Source organism: Cebidichthys violaceus, unplaced genomic scaffold (assembly GCF_023349555.1).
Source record: "Cebidichthys violaceus isolate CVI_PGR_0920_01 unplaced genomic scaffold, fCebVio1.0.p SCAF_29, whole genome shotgun sequence".
Lineage (NCBI taxonomy): Eukaryota > Metazoa > Chordata > Actinopteri > Perciformes > Stichaeidae > Cebidichthys > Cebidichthys violaceus.
The window spans coordinates 2,223,120-2,238,489 of NW_027176472.1; the positions used below are offsets into that span (position 1 = coordinate 2,223,120).

General features: G+C 37.9%; 1 protein-coding gene and 1 pseudogene across 1 annotated transcript; both read left to right on the plus strand.

Moving 5' to 3' along the window:
• Positions 1–502: 502 nt before the first annotated feature.
• On the plus strand, positions 503–8,122 carry LOC137880746 (deoxyribonuclease-1-like). The gene is made up of 10 exons (XM_068722261.1): positions 503–562; positions 2,546–2,631; positions 2,820–2,914; positions 3,450–3,536; positions 4,049–4,227; positions 4,446–4,558; positions 4,699–4,853; positions 4,946–5,042; positions 5,117–5,209; positions 7,875–8,122. Exons 2-9 carry the CDS (start codon positions 2,551–2,553, stop codon positions 5,192–5,194), a joined length of 885 nt encoding a protein of 294 aa, XP_068578362.1. The 5' UTR covers positions 503–562; positions 2,546–2,550; the 3' UTR covers positions 5,195–5,209; positions 7,875–8,122.
• Positions 8,123–9,957: 1,835 nt separating this feature from the next.
• Positions 9,958–15,060, plus strand: LOC137880577 (deoxyribonuclease-1-like; annotated as a pseudogene).
• Positions 15,061–15,370: the final 310 nt, after the last annotated feature.

The window sequence follows — 15,370 nt, forward strand, 5'->3', positions numbered from 1 at the left end:
TTCATCATCATCATCATCATCACTAACGACTTGTTCTGTTAAATCTCCCTCAAAGTTTGTTTTTTCAAAATCAAAACATCTGGTTCATAGTGAACTGGAAGACTTTCACATTATCAACTAAACATGTAAATTTATATATTTAAATTTAAGTACAAATAGAGGAGGAAATAGAACATTAGTTGGGGACTATTTTCAGCGGCGGATGAATCCTCACTCGGCTCCTTAAGGAGCCACATGTCCCCACTAGGACCTCCATGTTTGATCCCGTCACACGTTCTTTTATCTCAGCCTTTCAATCCACAGCTTCTAAACTCGACTCTTTCCTGTTTTACACCACGTTTCCTCATGTTTGTGCCGTTTCCCTGGTGACCGAGTGTCTCGATCATTTCTGCTGTGAATCTAATAAACACTTTGGTCACTGTGTTATGTGTGACGTGATTCATAATGACTCCCTCACATCCTCTGAATGTTTGAGCGCCAACTCTGGTTCTGCAGAGGAACTTCTTGTTGTCTGACACACAAACTTCTTCTCCTGATTCATTCATTCATCCCGGACCGATCGGTGAGTTCTTCTTTGTCTCCACTGTCTCTAGATATCAAATATCATTTCTCTTTTTAGTCATTGAGACTCATTTTAATGTCATGTTAGTCCCTCACAGGGTTGATTCAGTTTGTTTGATGCTGGAATCTGTTTTGTGTTTTGTGATGAGGCGTCAGATTTTTGGAGGGAAATCAAAATAAATCTGATCTCTGCTTGAAAAACGGTTTAAATTCAACCAGAACACAATATTTAATATTTAATAACTGTTCTTTAGGCAGCAAGGATGAAAACATGATGTTCAGGTTTTATATCTTTATGTTAGATATATATTTTCTTTGGAGGGGTGTTTTTATGTGCGTGCCTAAAACACACATTTATACATAACAAAATAAATCAAATAAAGCATAAATGAATAAATAATAAATCAATTAATACAAAAAATAATTTAAATAAATAAATAAATTAAAAAGGATAATATAATAAAATAAAAAGGTTTTATTTACTCATAATAAATCGTTCCTGCTTTCAAGGAAAAAGAAATACACATAACAAAATTATGTGAATCCATAAAAAGTCATAATACGGGTTTCACACACACACACGCACACACACACACACACATACACACACTAAAGTTTCCTGGCTTTCGAGTATAAAGTATATCATGAATTCTTCTTCTTTGGTGAATTCAATGTGACGGTTTTTGATTTATATTCACAGAACCAACATGTAAGTATATTATTGGAGGAGAAGAAGAAGAGAAATGTTAAAATGTAGAAGTTGTTCCTGACACTGTTATTGAGGAAATGAGTTCATTAAGTTCCCTTTTCCTGAATATGTCCTGTTTCTTTCAACAGCTGAACACAAATGAATGAATCACAGGTTTTAATTAATAATAAATATAAAATACACAAGACAAAAACAACTGTCTACCGTCTGATGTCTCAGGAACAGATTCATGATTCTGCTCTTTTTCTTCTTCTGTCTCAGAAATGATTGTTTGTTTGTTTGTTTGTTTTGTTGCCATGACAGTAGCATGGCTCCAGGAAGTGAGTCATCGATTTGACAGTCGGCCCGCTTAATTTGGTTCAGACTGAAATATTAAATATATAAATATGTTTTTATTTTATAGAAAGTCTCTTTGCTAATAGATGTTATTTAGTTTAGTAGATGTTCTGACTGAACTCTGTTCAAAGAGACAAAGATCCTCTGAGATCAGCTGAAGAAGAAGAGAAGAAGAAGTCAGCTGTCATTGGTCAAAGAAACAGGAAGCTTGGATTCAAACAGGAACAGCTTCCTGTGTCCGTGTCAAGCGTTTCACAATAAAAGCAGCCTAGAACAAGCTTAACTTTATCAAAGCTCTTCTTCAGACGTCACTAAATATGACTACAGGAGAGAAGAAGAACAGCTGATTTGTAACTTTTGAACAGTAGTGTATATTCTATAAATCTGGGTTCAGATATTCGTGGTCCCCAGAGGATGATCCTCATTACCTTTCCTACAGCGCCCCCAGCAGGTCAAGCAGGAAAAATATCTCAAAAACTACAAGATGGATCGGCACACCATCTGGTTCAGATATTCATGATCCCCAGAGGATGAATCCTTATTACTCTGAGGATCCCCTCACTTCTCCTCTAGCGCCACCATGAGGTTGACATTTGTGGTTTTGAGTGAAACATCTCAACATCTATTGGACGGATTGTCATGAAAGTTGGTACAAATATTCACGTTCCCCTCTGGATGAATCGTATCAACGTTGGTGATCCTTTTAGCGTCCAACGCTTTGGTTTATGAACAAATAAAATAATGATATTTCCCATCTTTGTTTGTTGTTTAGTGCTAATTAGCAAATGTTAGCATGCTAACAGGCTAAACTACGAAGACGATCATGGTGACAGTTAATATCAGCATGTTAGCATTGTTGCTAGTGTGTTAGCATGCTGTTAGCATTTAGCTCAACGCAGAGGCGGTAAAATAATGATTCAATGACTTTACGTTTTACAGAGAAAATGAAGATCGCAGCTTTCAACGTCCAGAAGCTGGCAGCAAAAAAAGTCAACAATGAGGCCGTTTGTAAAAGTCTTATCAAGGTAACTAATTCATTCATCCATTTATTCACTTAAATGATTCATGTAATTTCATTTGTGATGAGCTTTTATGATGTAACTCAGACACAAAACCTCTTACACTTCATGAGCTCAGGTCAGATTTAGTTGCAGTTATTATTAATATCACTGTGTTGTTGTTGTTGTTCCTGCCTCTCCTCTGTGGTTTGTAGATCGTGTCTCGGTACAGCGTGGTGGTGATGCTGGAGGTGATAGACCAGAGTGGGAAGGTCATGAAGAAGTTCCTCTCAAAGCTCAACAGTTACGGGTGAGTTCTGTTCACCTGCACAGGTAAACCCAGTGACTCCTCCGGAGCGTCTTTACACAGAGCTCTGAAGAAATAACTCAAATAACATAAATCTAATATGTAGTATGAGGATGATAATGCCTTCTTCAGTATTTCTATGTTTGCTTCAGGAACCTAAATGTCTGCTGTAACATGTCAGTTACAGACTAAATGTTGCTCTAAAGTTTGTTTAGAAGTTTCTTTTTTTGCAGAATTTTTGCACAAAAGTGCCCAAAACTGTTTGAACAAACACTTGACTCTGCTGTAAACAGAGCTGAGCGGTTTGACTTTGGTTTTGTTGTCGTCAGCCATGTTTTTTAGTTTGAAAAAGAAATGCTTGATTTACCCAGGATTCATAGCAAATTAGTCCGACTTCAGACAAAGTCGTGGTCGTAGTCTACGATTGTGAAACTGGCCTCAGAAAAGTCATAAAAGGTTTATTTCTTCAGTAAAACTAGTTAAATTCATCCAAATGTGCTAAAACTTTATGAGGAATGACCGTCGTGTTTTGTGACAGGAGGAACAGAAACCATCCGTTCACCATGAAGTGCAGCAAACCTCTGGGACGAGGCTTCTACAAGGAGAAGTTTGTCTTCTTCTACAGGTATGAAGACGATGAATCACCAAATCCTCTGCGTCTTTTTATTCAGTAAAACATCTAAAAGAAGAGAAAATATTCAGAAATCTGCATCAAAGTGAATACATTCTAAATGTGATCATGTTGCTGTAGCGCCACCTGCAGGTGAAGCACCATCACATCATTGCACAGACTTTAGTTTGGCTCCTAATTACAGTAGAAATCTGTGTTTTGTAAATTAGTTTTGTTTGAGGCCAACTTGTATTTTGGTGTTTATTGTATTGATTAGTATCTTTAATAGGAGTTATGAAATAAAACATCTTCATCGATGACATGGTGAAACTTTCCACAAAGTTGAACTGAAACACGTCAAGTAGGGTTGAGATGTCAACTAAAACAATAAATCAATACATAAATATATATATATGTAAATATGTAATGAATATGAAAGAGTTAATGAGTACTTCTTCAAAAGTAAAAATAAAGATGTTTGTTTATAAGGTTACTGATTTAAAAACAAACATTGATCTGTGTCTCAGAGAGGACGAGGTGACGATGCTCGACTCTTACCAGTACGAAGAAGATGAGGCGGAAGAAGAAGATGAAGAAGAAGAATATGAAGAAGAATATGAAGAAGAGGATGAAGAAGAAGAGGATGAAAAAGTGGATTTGCTCATCAGAGAGCCTTTCATTCTGCGTTTCAAGTGTCCAAATACAGGTACTGTGTGTGTGTGTGTGTGTGTGTGTGTGTGTGTGTGTGTGTGTGTGTGTGTGTGTGTGTGTGTGTGTGTGTGAGGACCAGTATCAGTTTTAGATGTTATAAGGACACTTTGGTCCAGACCTTCAAAGAGCTGATTGATTAAGACTTTTCGGGACTTTACGTCTATGAAGGTCCTCACAAGTATAGTGTCTCACTGGGTGTGTTTGTGGTCCCAGTTGTGCAGGATCTGGTTCTGATCCCAGTCCACACCAAACCAGAGGACGCACACATTGAGCTGGACGCTCTGGGGGACGTGGTGGATGCTGCGAGGAAGAGATGGGGCACTGACGTGGGTTTGACATGTGTTGCTTTCATGTTCAGTTCTGCAGAATTAGAAACTTCAGTGACGAGCATCTTTAGAACAACTGATCTACTAAATGTGTACTTACAGCGTTTTCTTCATCATAGTTTTGCTTGTTTCTTTTGCAGAAAATCATGATTTTGGGGGACTTTAATGCAGGTGGCCGTTATCTCACCAAGAAGAAGAAGGCAGAGAGCCGCCTCTGCTCTGCTGACTACCATTGGCTGATAGACGACGACGTCGACACGACGACCAGTAACCGCAACAACCACACCTACGACAGGTGAGTCGCGCCTCGGCGCCGCGGTTTGATCCGGCCGGTCGTTCTGCTCGATGACCCGATGACCCAATGCTCGATACGCTTCCTGTCTACAGGATCGTGGTGTTTGGAAAGACCATGCTGAACGCCATCGTGCCCGGCTCGGCCAAGTCCTTCAACTTCCAGACGGAGTTCAGACTGACGGAGAAAGACGTGAGACGCCTGTTTGTGTTGAACTCATCAAGAGTTCTATAATCATGATTATTGAAAATGTATTTGGTGTCCAGGCTCAGAGCATCAGTGACCACTACCCTGTGGAGGTGGAGCTGAAGACCAGAGCACAGAGACGAAAGAGGACGGCGTAGAAGGACAGAAGAAAGGTAGAGATTGGTCTCATTGGCGTCATGGACACATAATGTTCAGGTCGTCTCTGGTATGCAGAAACATTTCAACAAAGATGGATCTTTCATGTTATTGTTTGCAATTTTTAACAATCCTAGATTAGAGCAGGTCGTCCTTCAATCAGAGGATCGGTGGTTTGATCCCCGGCTCCGCTATAGTCCATGTCGACACTTTAATCTCTAATCAAAGCCATTTGTTATCAATATTTGACACATCACACACACAAGTAATTACTGGGACAAAAATGTTGCTGCGTCACAAAAGTGACCCGAATAAACTGAAATTATATTTTTCACATTTTAATCAAACAAAGCATTTTGATTTGAATTCAGTTTTTTCAGCAAAGAACGAATTCATCATTAATCTGATCAAACTCAATATTTACTCATATATTCAGTATGTTTACCTGATGCGCACACACACACACACACACACACACACACACACACACACACACACACACATATATATATATATATATATATATATATATACAGTTGTGGTCAAAAGTTTACATACACTTGTAAAGAACATAATGTCATGGCTCTCTTGAGTTTCCAGCTATTTCTACAACTCTGATTTTTCTCTGATAGAGTGATTGGAACAGATACTTCTTTGTCACAAAAAACATTCATGAAGTTTGGTTCTTTCATGACTTTATTATGGGTTAACAGAAAAAGTGATCAAATCTGCTGGGTCAAAAATATACATACAGCAGTGCTAATATTTGGTTACATGTCCCTTGGCCATTTTCACTTCAATTAGGTGCTTTTGGTAGCCATCCACAAGCTTCTGGCAAGCTTCTCGTTGAATCTTTGACCACTCCTCTTGACAGAATTGGTGCAGTTCAGTTAAATTTGATGGCTTTCTGACATGGACTTGTTTCTTCAGCATTGTCCACATGTTCTCAATGGGATTTAAGTCAGGACTTTGGGAAGGCCATTCTAAAACCCTAATTCTAGCCTCATTTAGCCATTCCATTACCACTTTTGATGTGTGTTTGGGGTCATTGTCCTGTTGGAACACCCAACTGCGCCCGAGACCCAACCTTCGGGCTGATGATTTTAGGTTATCTTGAAGAATTTGAAGGTAATCCTCCTTCTTCATTATCCCATTTACTCTCTGTAAAGCACCAGTTCCATTGGCAGCAAAACAGCCCCACAGCATAATACTACCACCACCGTGCTTGACGGTAGGCATGGTGTTCTTGGGGTTAAAGGCCTCACCTTTTCTCCTCCAAACATATTGCTGGGCATTGTGGCCAAACAGCTCGATTTTTGTTTTGTCTGACCACAGAACTTTCCTCCAGAAGGTCTTATCTTTGTCCATGTGATCAGCAGCAAACTTCAGTCGCGCCTTAATTAAGGTGCCGCTTTTGGAGCAAGGGCTTCCTTCTTGCACGGCAGCCTCTCAGTCCATGGAGATGCAAAACACGCTTGACTGTGGACACTGACACCTGTGTTCCAGCAGCTTCTAATTCTTGGCAGATCTGCTTTTTGGTGGTTCTCGGTTGACTCTTCACCCTCCTGACCAATTTTCTCTCAGCAGCAGGTGATAGCTTGCGTTTTCTTCCTGATTGTGGCAGTGACAAAACAGTGCCATGCACTTTATACTTACAAACAATTGTTTGCACTGTTGCTCTTGGGACCTGCAGCTGCTTTGAAATGGCTCCAAGTGACTTTCCTGACTTGTTCAAGTCAATGATTCGCTTTTTCAGATCCATGCTGAGCTCCTTTGACTTTCCCATTGTAGCGTTTGTGGGCGTTTGTATCCAATGAGCCCTATTTAAATGGCCTCAGAGAAGTCACCAGTTGTTGTCACTCATAATCACTCACAAGAAGTTAAGAGGCCATGCTATGAAGCTCATTTCATTGACACAACTTTCTAAGTCACCAAAATTGCTAATTCATGTTGCTGTATGTATATTTTTGACCCAGCAGATTTTGTCACTTTTTCTGTTAACCCATAATAAAGTCATGAAAGAACCAAACTTCATGAATGTTTTTTGTGACAAAGAAGTATCTGTTCCAATCACTCTATCAGAGAAAAATCAGAGTTGTAGAAATAACTGGAAACTCAAGAGAGCCATGACATTATGTTCTTTACAAGTGTATGTAAACTTTTGACCACAACTGTATATGTACACTGAAAGCATTGTTTAGTAGCTTGAATGGTTCTGTCCATACACATTCCTCTTTATGTGGAAAAGTGTATCCCACAGTAAAAATAGTTATATTCTACATTATTTCCTGTTATTGCAATGACAGCTTCAGGAAAGGAAACAGGAAATCTGGTCATAAAAAGAAACCAGTAAACAATCCAGAAAGTCCAGTTTGAATTACAAATGAATCAAACAGAATCAATTCAAAGAGCTAAAGGAAAAGAAAAAGCATTAGAACAACATTTAAAAACTCAATAAACTGAATAGAATCTGAACTGATGAGATTTAGAAAGTTAAGAAATAAAATAAAAATAAAACAGATTCCATCAGATGCAAAACAACAGTAATATTTAGAGGAACAATTACAGCAACCATCACAGCTTTCAATGTACAGATGAACGTAAAAGTTTTATTTAAACACAAAAATTAGAAGCTTATTATCCTTAAATGTATCTTTTTTCTGGGTCAACTGCACATTTCAGGACCACAGAAGAAGAGCAACATGTCAGCAAAAAGGAAGAGCGGACCGTCAAACACACCAGCCAAGAGAAAGCGTTAGAACAACCAACAGACTTCAACGTCTCTCATCATTTACCCATCTTATAGCAGCATTATTAGTTGTTAGCTTTTAAAATCCTGTTATTGCATGAATAGCATAAAGCATGCATTCTATAATGAAATGTATGATTAACGTAGTTTGATAACAGTTTTGATTAAAGTGGAAAAGATTAAACAATGTGTTGGTTTTTTTGTCAGACGTGTGAGCTTCATTGTACAGACTGATTGATTTATTCAGAGTCATCAATTAACCTGAACCACATGTCTTTGGACTGAGCAAGAAAGCCGGAGAACCCGGAGGAAACAAAAGCGGAACCGTGGAGAACATGCAATCTTCACACAGAAGGGTCACCAAACCCCGGGAATCGAACCCCAGCCCCTCTTGCTGTGAGGTGACAGCGGTCGCAACTAGAAGGATTTATTAGCACAAAAAAATTCCTGCAAGTCATCCTAAAAATATAATTTATAGATGTGCTCAAAATGTAGCCTACTATATTTTATATATTTTGACAAAAAATGAAACCAAAGTCTCAAGTCAAAGTCCAGCTATGTCCATGTTAGTCCAGCAGAGGGCAGTGGTGGTGCTGCGAACAACAAAAACAACCACAGCGCCAAAACATTGTGGGATTAGCAAGCTAATTTACTCCTTAAATATTAAACAAACACAATAGAACATGTAAATCAGTGAGATTTAGAGGTTTGTTAGGTGTATTTCTAAACTTTGGATAGCGCAAGGCTAGCTGTTCCCCCCTGCTTCCAGTCTTTATGCTAAGCTAAGCTAACAACATCCAGACCACAGCTGTGTATTCGACGAACGCTCGGGTCATTGATATCGATCTTCTCGTCTCACTCGCGGGAAGAAAGAAAAGTTTTAAAAAACTATTTTGTCTTGAAGGAATTCATTTAAATATGTATCTCATGAAATAATCTCTTTTCTGGTGTTTGTGCTCAAGACAGGAAACAGATAGAGACTGTTACACTGTGTGTGTGTGTGTGTGTGTGTGTGTGTGTGTGTGTGTGTGTGTGTGTGTGTGTGTGTGTGTGTGTGTGTGTGAGCTGGCTTTGTGGTCAACAGAAAGACTTCCTGTCTCAGAGGTTTGTTCTGCTTCTACACTGTTGAGTTTCATTTCTTCAGATGACTCAGAAGCAGCTTTCATTGTGTGTATTTCATCCAGAACAGTGAGTTTTTCTTCGGTTTGTTTTACTTTTCTGGACTAAAAAAAAATCCTCTGAAGCTCAGGAACTCATTCTCATTTGAAAAACTGCAAAATAAAACTGTTGTTTGTTTTACACCGGAGCAAAAGTTTTGACGCAGAATGGTGTGAACCAAAGATCCAAAACATAATAATTCATTACTTTAAATAAAAAGATTATAACATAATGATGCTTTTAGAAACCCAAGCATTAATAAATGTGTAATATCTGAAGCATTTAGGTTGTGCGAGTTTAAAAATGTATGTTTTGTTTGCATTTTATGAAAATGTATTTCCATTAACTACAGCTTTATACTTCTATTCCACCACATTTTAGAGATAAATACTTTAAAATAAATGTATTTGACAGCTTTAGTTATTTGTTACTTTACAGGTTCAAACATTTTGTACAAAGCGTGTCGTCATTTTATAAACTATGATGCATTATTACAGATGGAAACCAGCACATGTTAATGCATCAATGATTGTTAAATAACACTGTAATATAATAAATACATTAATCTATAAACAACTGAACTGTGAAATTCTGCTTAATATTGTGTAACTTTATATACATATTCTGTTGCTAATACTTCTGTACTTTTACTCAAGTAAAATAACCTTTATTAGGAGTATTTTTTAATACATTTATACTAATAATTATACAATACATAATTCATAGCAATACCAAAACTCCACAATTTAAGAAATTTTAATTTAAGTTCTTTTTACAACAAATACTGTAGCATGATGTAACACTTCATATGAACTCTGATCTTCATAAATAAAGTCACCTTCATGCTGCATGTTGAAGATGACAAAGTAAGATAATAAACGCTGTGTTGTAAACGTGTATGAAGACAGCTGACTGACAACATTGGACAAAACCAACCACAGTGTTTTCTTTCCTCAAGGTTCATTTCTTAGTTTCACACGCTTCATATACCTCCATCTGTTCCTCATTTTTTTTCTCTCCTTATTTAGTTTTGCCTACAGTTTGTCCTTCTTATTCTTCCTCTGAACACTTTTAATCTTCTGAAGTGAAGATGAAGATAGCCGCCTTCAATGCCAAAAACCTGGGATTGAAAAAGGTCACGGACAAGAAGGTGGTCCACTACCTCACCGAGGTAAAACTGCTTCACCATCATTTTTATCCATAATGTACTTTTCAAGTGTGTTCAGCGTGTTCAGCGTGTGTTGGATTTGAATTAACGTTGTGTTGACAAATTGTGTCTCGGTACAGCGTGGTTCTGATCCTGGAGGTGATGGATAAAAGCGGTACGGCCATGGAGGAGTTATTTAAAGAGCTCAACAACAACAGGTGAGTTCTCTGCAGAGAAGCAATTTTACGTTGTGGATACGAGTGTGCCGGCTGTGAACTTCTTTACTCCCACAGACCGCTGTTGGTTCCTCATGTGAAACGAGAAGTCAATGATGTTTTATTTGTTACAGACCTTTTGTAGTTATTTTAACTCAAAACACAATCTTTTCCTATACCTAACTAAATAGTGTTGTTGTCTAAACCTAACTATGTAATGTTGTCTAAATCTAACTAAGTAGTTTTATTGTCAAAACCTAAATAAGTAGTTTAGTTGTCTGAACCTAACTAAGTAGGTTAGTTGTCTGAACCTAACTAAGTAGTTTTGTTGTCTAAACCTAACTAAGTAGTTTTGTTGTCTAAACCTAACTGAGTAGTTTTGTTGTCTAAATCTAACTAAGTAGTTGTGTTGTCTAAACCTAACTAAGTAGTTTAGTTGTCTCAACCTAACTAAGTAGTTTAGTTGTCTGAACCTAACTAAGTAGGTTAGTTGTCTGAACCTAACTAAGTAGTTTTGTTGTCTAAACCTAACTAAGTAGTTTTGTTGTCTAAATCTAACTAAGTAGTTGTGTTGTCTCAACCTAACTAAGTAGTTTAGTTGTCTGAACCTAACTAAGTAGTTTAGTTGTCTGAACCTAACTAAGTAGTTTTATTGTCTAAACCTAACTAAGTAGTTTAGTTGTCTCAACCTAACTAAGTAGTTTCATTGTCTAAACCTAACTAAGTAGTTTTATTGTCTAAACCTAACTAAGTACTTTAGTTGTCTGAACCTAACTAAGTAGTTTTATTGTCTAAACCTAACTAAGTAGTTTAGTTGTCTAAACCTAACTAAGTAGTTTTATTGTCTAAACCTAACTAAGTAGTTTAGTTGTCTGAACCTAACTAAGTAGTTTTATTGTCTAAACCTAACTAAGTAGTTTTATTTTCTCAACCTAAAGTATTTCATAATCTTTTCCTAAACCTAACTGAGTTTCCTGTGAAGACAGAAGTTTATTTTGAAAACATGTATTCATGTAACGAGCTGAAATTGACACTTGTTGCTGGACTTTTGTCGGAAAATGCTACAAAACAGAGGAGTAACTTCATGTCAGACATCATGTAAACCGTTGTCTGAGGACACGTTGAGAGTGTGTTTCTGTTCTCCTGTACAGTCCGGGCCTTTTTGCATGTCTGTGCTCAGGGGCCCGTTGTTGTTGGATGTTAGGAAACACATGCTGGTGATTTAGCTCCACAAACTGTTTGTGTTTCAGCTCCAACAGAAACAGTCCTTACTCCATGATCGCCAGCCGCCAGCTGGGACGAGACACCTACAAGGAGCGCTTCGTCTGCTTCTACAGGTGAGAACGCCCAGGTGTGACGAAGCCGCGTGACGTTAGTGTGTGAGGGTTTAACATGCAGGTACTGTACATGTAGCATTCGGGATCATGTGTTCATGTAGCATTCAGAATCATGTGTTCATGTAACATTCAGGATCATGTGTTCATGTAGCATTCAGGATCATGTGTTCATGTGGCATTCAGAATCATGTGTTCATGGAGCATTCAGAATCATGTGTTCATGTAGCATTCAGAATCATGTGTTCATGTAGCATTCAAAATCATGTGTTCATGTAGCATTCAAAATCATGTGTTCATGTAGCATTCAGAATCATGTGTTCATGTAGCATTCAGAATCATGTGTTCATGGAGCATTCAGAATCATGTGTTCATGTAGCATTCAGGATCATGTGTTCATGGAGCATTCAGAATCATGTGTTCATGGAACATTCAGAATCATGTGTTCATGGAGCATTCAGAATCATGTGTTCATGTAGCATTCAGAATCATGTGTTCATGTAGCATTCAGGATCATGTGTTCATGTAGCATTCAGGATCATGTGTTCATGTAGCATGCATGCAAACACCTGTGTGTGTGTGTGTGTGTGTGTGTGTGTGTGTGTGTGTGTGTGTGTGTGTGTGTGTGTGTGTGTGACTCAGAGAGGCTGATGTGACCCTGAAGACTTGTCATCAGTATGAAGATAATCAACCTGGAGACATGGACGCCTTCGCCAGAGAGCCCTTCATCCTGCGCTTCAGCTGTCCATCTACAAGTACATGTTTCTGATACGTGTTGTGTACCTTTAGCCTGTTGTGTACTTGTACGTCTCTGTATACTGTACCTGTGTGTATTCCAGAGGTGAAAGACCTGGTTCTGATCCCGGTCCACACCAAACCTACGGACACGCTGAAGGAGCTGGACGAGCTGCACGACGTGGTCCTTTCTATCAAGAAGAAGTGGAAAACTAATGTGAAAAAGTTCACCGTGAATAAACCTTCATAACTCTGAGTTTACTGACTGAAATAGAGCAGCTCTTATTCCAACTGTTGAAATATTATAATGATATTCAAATCAAAATTAAAGCAGCTTTGGAAACCAACAGAAAGATGTGTGGCTCCCGCTGTCACCAAATGTTCCAGTAAACGTTGTCTTAACATTGATTTTGATGAAATATTGGCTGATTAATAATCTATAGAACAGGATATTTAGATATGAGACAGATGTTTTCTCCGTTTCATATTTTAATGACTACAGATATGTAAATGCTGCTCTGGGTTTGATAAAAGGAAAAAGACTGTTTCGTTATATTTGTCTATAATTTCTTTATGAGTGATAATTATAACGCCCTAAAATTATACACAATATCCATTTACTCAAGTACTGAACAACTGACATACTTGTACTTTACATTCTATGCTACTTCTACATTTCAGAGAGAAACATTGTACTTTTTTATCCACTACATTCTTCTTACACTTATAATTAAGTTACATAAAAAAACAGTCGGATTCAAAGTATTTAAAATTGACAAACTACAATATTAAAATGCTCTTAAATATATTCATGAGTGATAAAAACGGATTAATATAATATTTCACAATAATGTAACACTTTGAAAAGAGCCTTTCTGCATAATGAGTACTTTTACTTTTCATAGTAAAAGTACAGTTGAATGATACTACTACTGTACTTTTAATGTAGTATTGAGTAAAGTACTAATCATTCTAAGATTTGTTAAAGATGACAATGTGATGTCCGACCCAGTCACTCTTGAACAGGGCGTTCCACAGGGATCTGTTTTGGGACTCCTGCTTTTTCTAGTTTACATTCACAACATTTGTATGCAGATGACACAGTGATGTACTCCTGTGCCTTCACTGCAGATATATATATATATATATATATATATATATATATATATATATATATGTATATATGTATATATACGTTTTTACATCTTTGGATCTCTGAAGTATAAGTAAAGTAAAGTTTTGCTTGTGGTGTTTCCTTTGCAGAAAATCATGATTTTGGGGGACTTTAATGCAGATGGCCGTTATCTCTCCAAGAAGAAGAAGTCAGAGATCGCCTCTGCTCTGCTGACTACCATTGGCTGATAGACGACGACGTCGACACGACGACCAGTAACCTCAATGACCACACCTACGACAGGTGAGTCGCGCCTCAGCGCCGCGGTTTGATCCGGCCGGTCGTTCTGCTCGATGACCCGATGACCCAATGCTCGATACGCTTCCTGTCTACAGGATCGTGGTGTTTGGAAAGACCATGCTGAACGCCATCGTGCCCGGCTCGGCCAAGTCCTTCAACTTCCAGACGGAGTTCAGACTGACGGAGAAAGACGTGAGACGCCTGTTTGTGTTGAACTCATCAAGAGTTCTATAATCATGATTATTGAAAATGTATTTGGTGTCCAGGCTCAGAGCATCAGTGACCACTACCCTGTGGAGGTGGAGCTGAAGACCAATCAGAGACCCAGAGCACAGAGACAAAGGAGGACGGCATCCACTGAAGGACAGAAGAAAGGTAGAGATTTGTCTCATTGTTATTTATCTCACATTCTGAATACTTTTCATTCAGATTCCTGCAATTTCAATCTTTAATTGCTTCTTTTGATCAATTTCTGCTTCGGTTTAATCGATGAACTACAGAGCACAGAGGTTAGAAAAGTAACTGAGATCTTCTACTTGAGTAAAAGTACAAGTACAACAATGTAAAAATGCTCTGTTACAAGTAAAAGTCGTGAAAAATACGCACAGAAGTATTATCAGCAAAATGTTCTTCAGGTATGAAAGATCCTGCAGAAATGTTCTGTAGTTTTTACTACTTTATTGAAATGTTCTGTTTTAGTTTCTGTCCTAACAGCTGAGCAAGGAAATGCTTTCAATGTACATATGAGCATAAAAATATTGTCTAAACATGGACTGAAAATAATGTGAAGCTAATTATCCTTTAATGTATCTTTTTCTGGGTCAACTGCACATTTCAGAACCACAGAAGAAGAAGAAGAAGATGCCAGCGAAAAGGCAGAGTGGACCAGCATCAAACACACGGGTCAAGAGAAAACGTTGACAACCATTCAGTTGTTCAGAGTTATTAGCTTTTAAAATCCTAATATTGTATCAACAGCAAACAGCATGTCTTCTTTAATGTAATATGACAAGTGACTGTAATGTTGAATTAATGTAGTTTGACTTCTGTGTCAGTTTTATTAATTAAATCATGTTTTAAACATTGTTTGGGAAGAAAGTTTAAGACTCAAAAACGTGTTGTTGTTATTCTTGTCGTTACTTCTCTCAGATGTTTGAGCTTCATTGTGGAGAATTTATGTCCACAAAACATCTGCAAGTCCTGAAGATAATTTACAAAATGTCCTCAAAATGTAGCTTATTTTATATTTTGACAAAAATACAAACAAAAGAAATGTAACTACCTGTTCAGGTACTCTGTTCACTACCTGCTCAGGTACTCTGTTCTCTACCTGTTCAGGTACTCTGTTCACTACCTGTTCAGGTACTCTGTTCTCTACCTGCTCAGGTACTCTGTTCTCTACCTGCTCAGGTACTCTGTTCACTAC

What these genes read in the sequence shown, in the direction of transcription:
- LOC137880746 (XM_068722261.1), top strand. Translation starts at nt 2,551, where the DNA reads ATGAAGATCGCAGCTTTCAACGTCCAGAAGCTGGCAGCAAAAAAAGTC. An exon ending in GGAAGAGATGGGGCACTGAC is followed by an intron (nt 4,559 to 4,698) that starts GTGGGTTTGACA and finishes TTTCTTTTGCAG; the next exon opens with AAAATCATGATTTTGGGGGA. An exon ending in AACAACCACACCTACGACAG is followed by an intron (nt 4,854 to 4,945) that starts GTGAGTCGCGCC and finishes TCCTGTCTACAG; the next exon opens with GATCGTGGTGTTTGGAAAGA.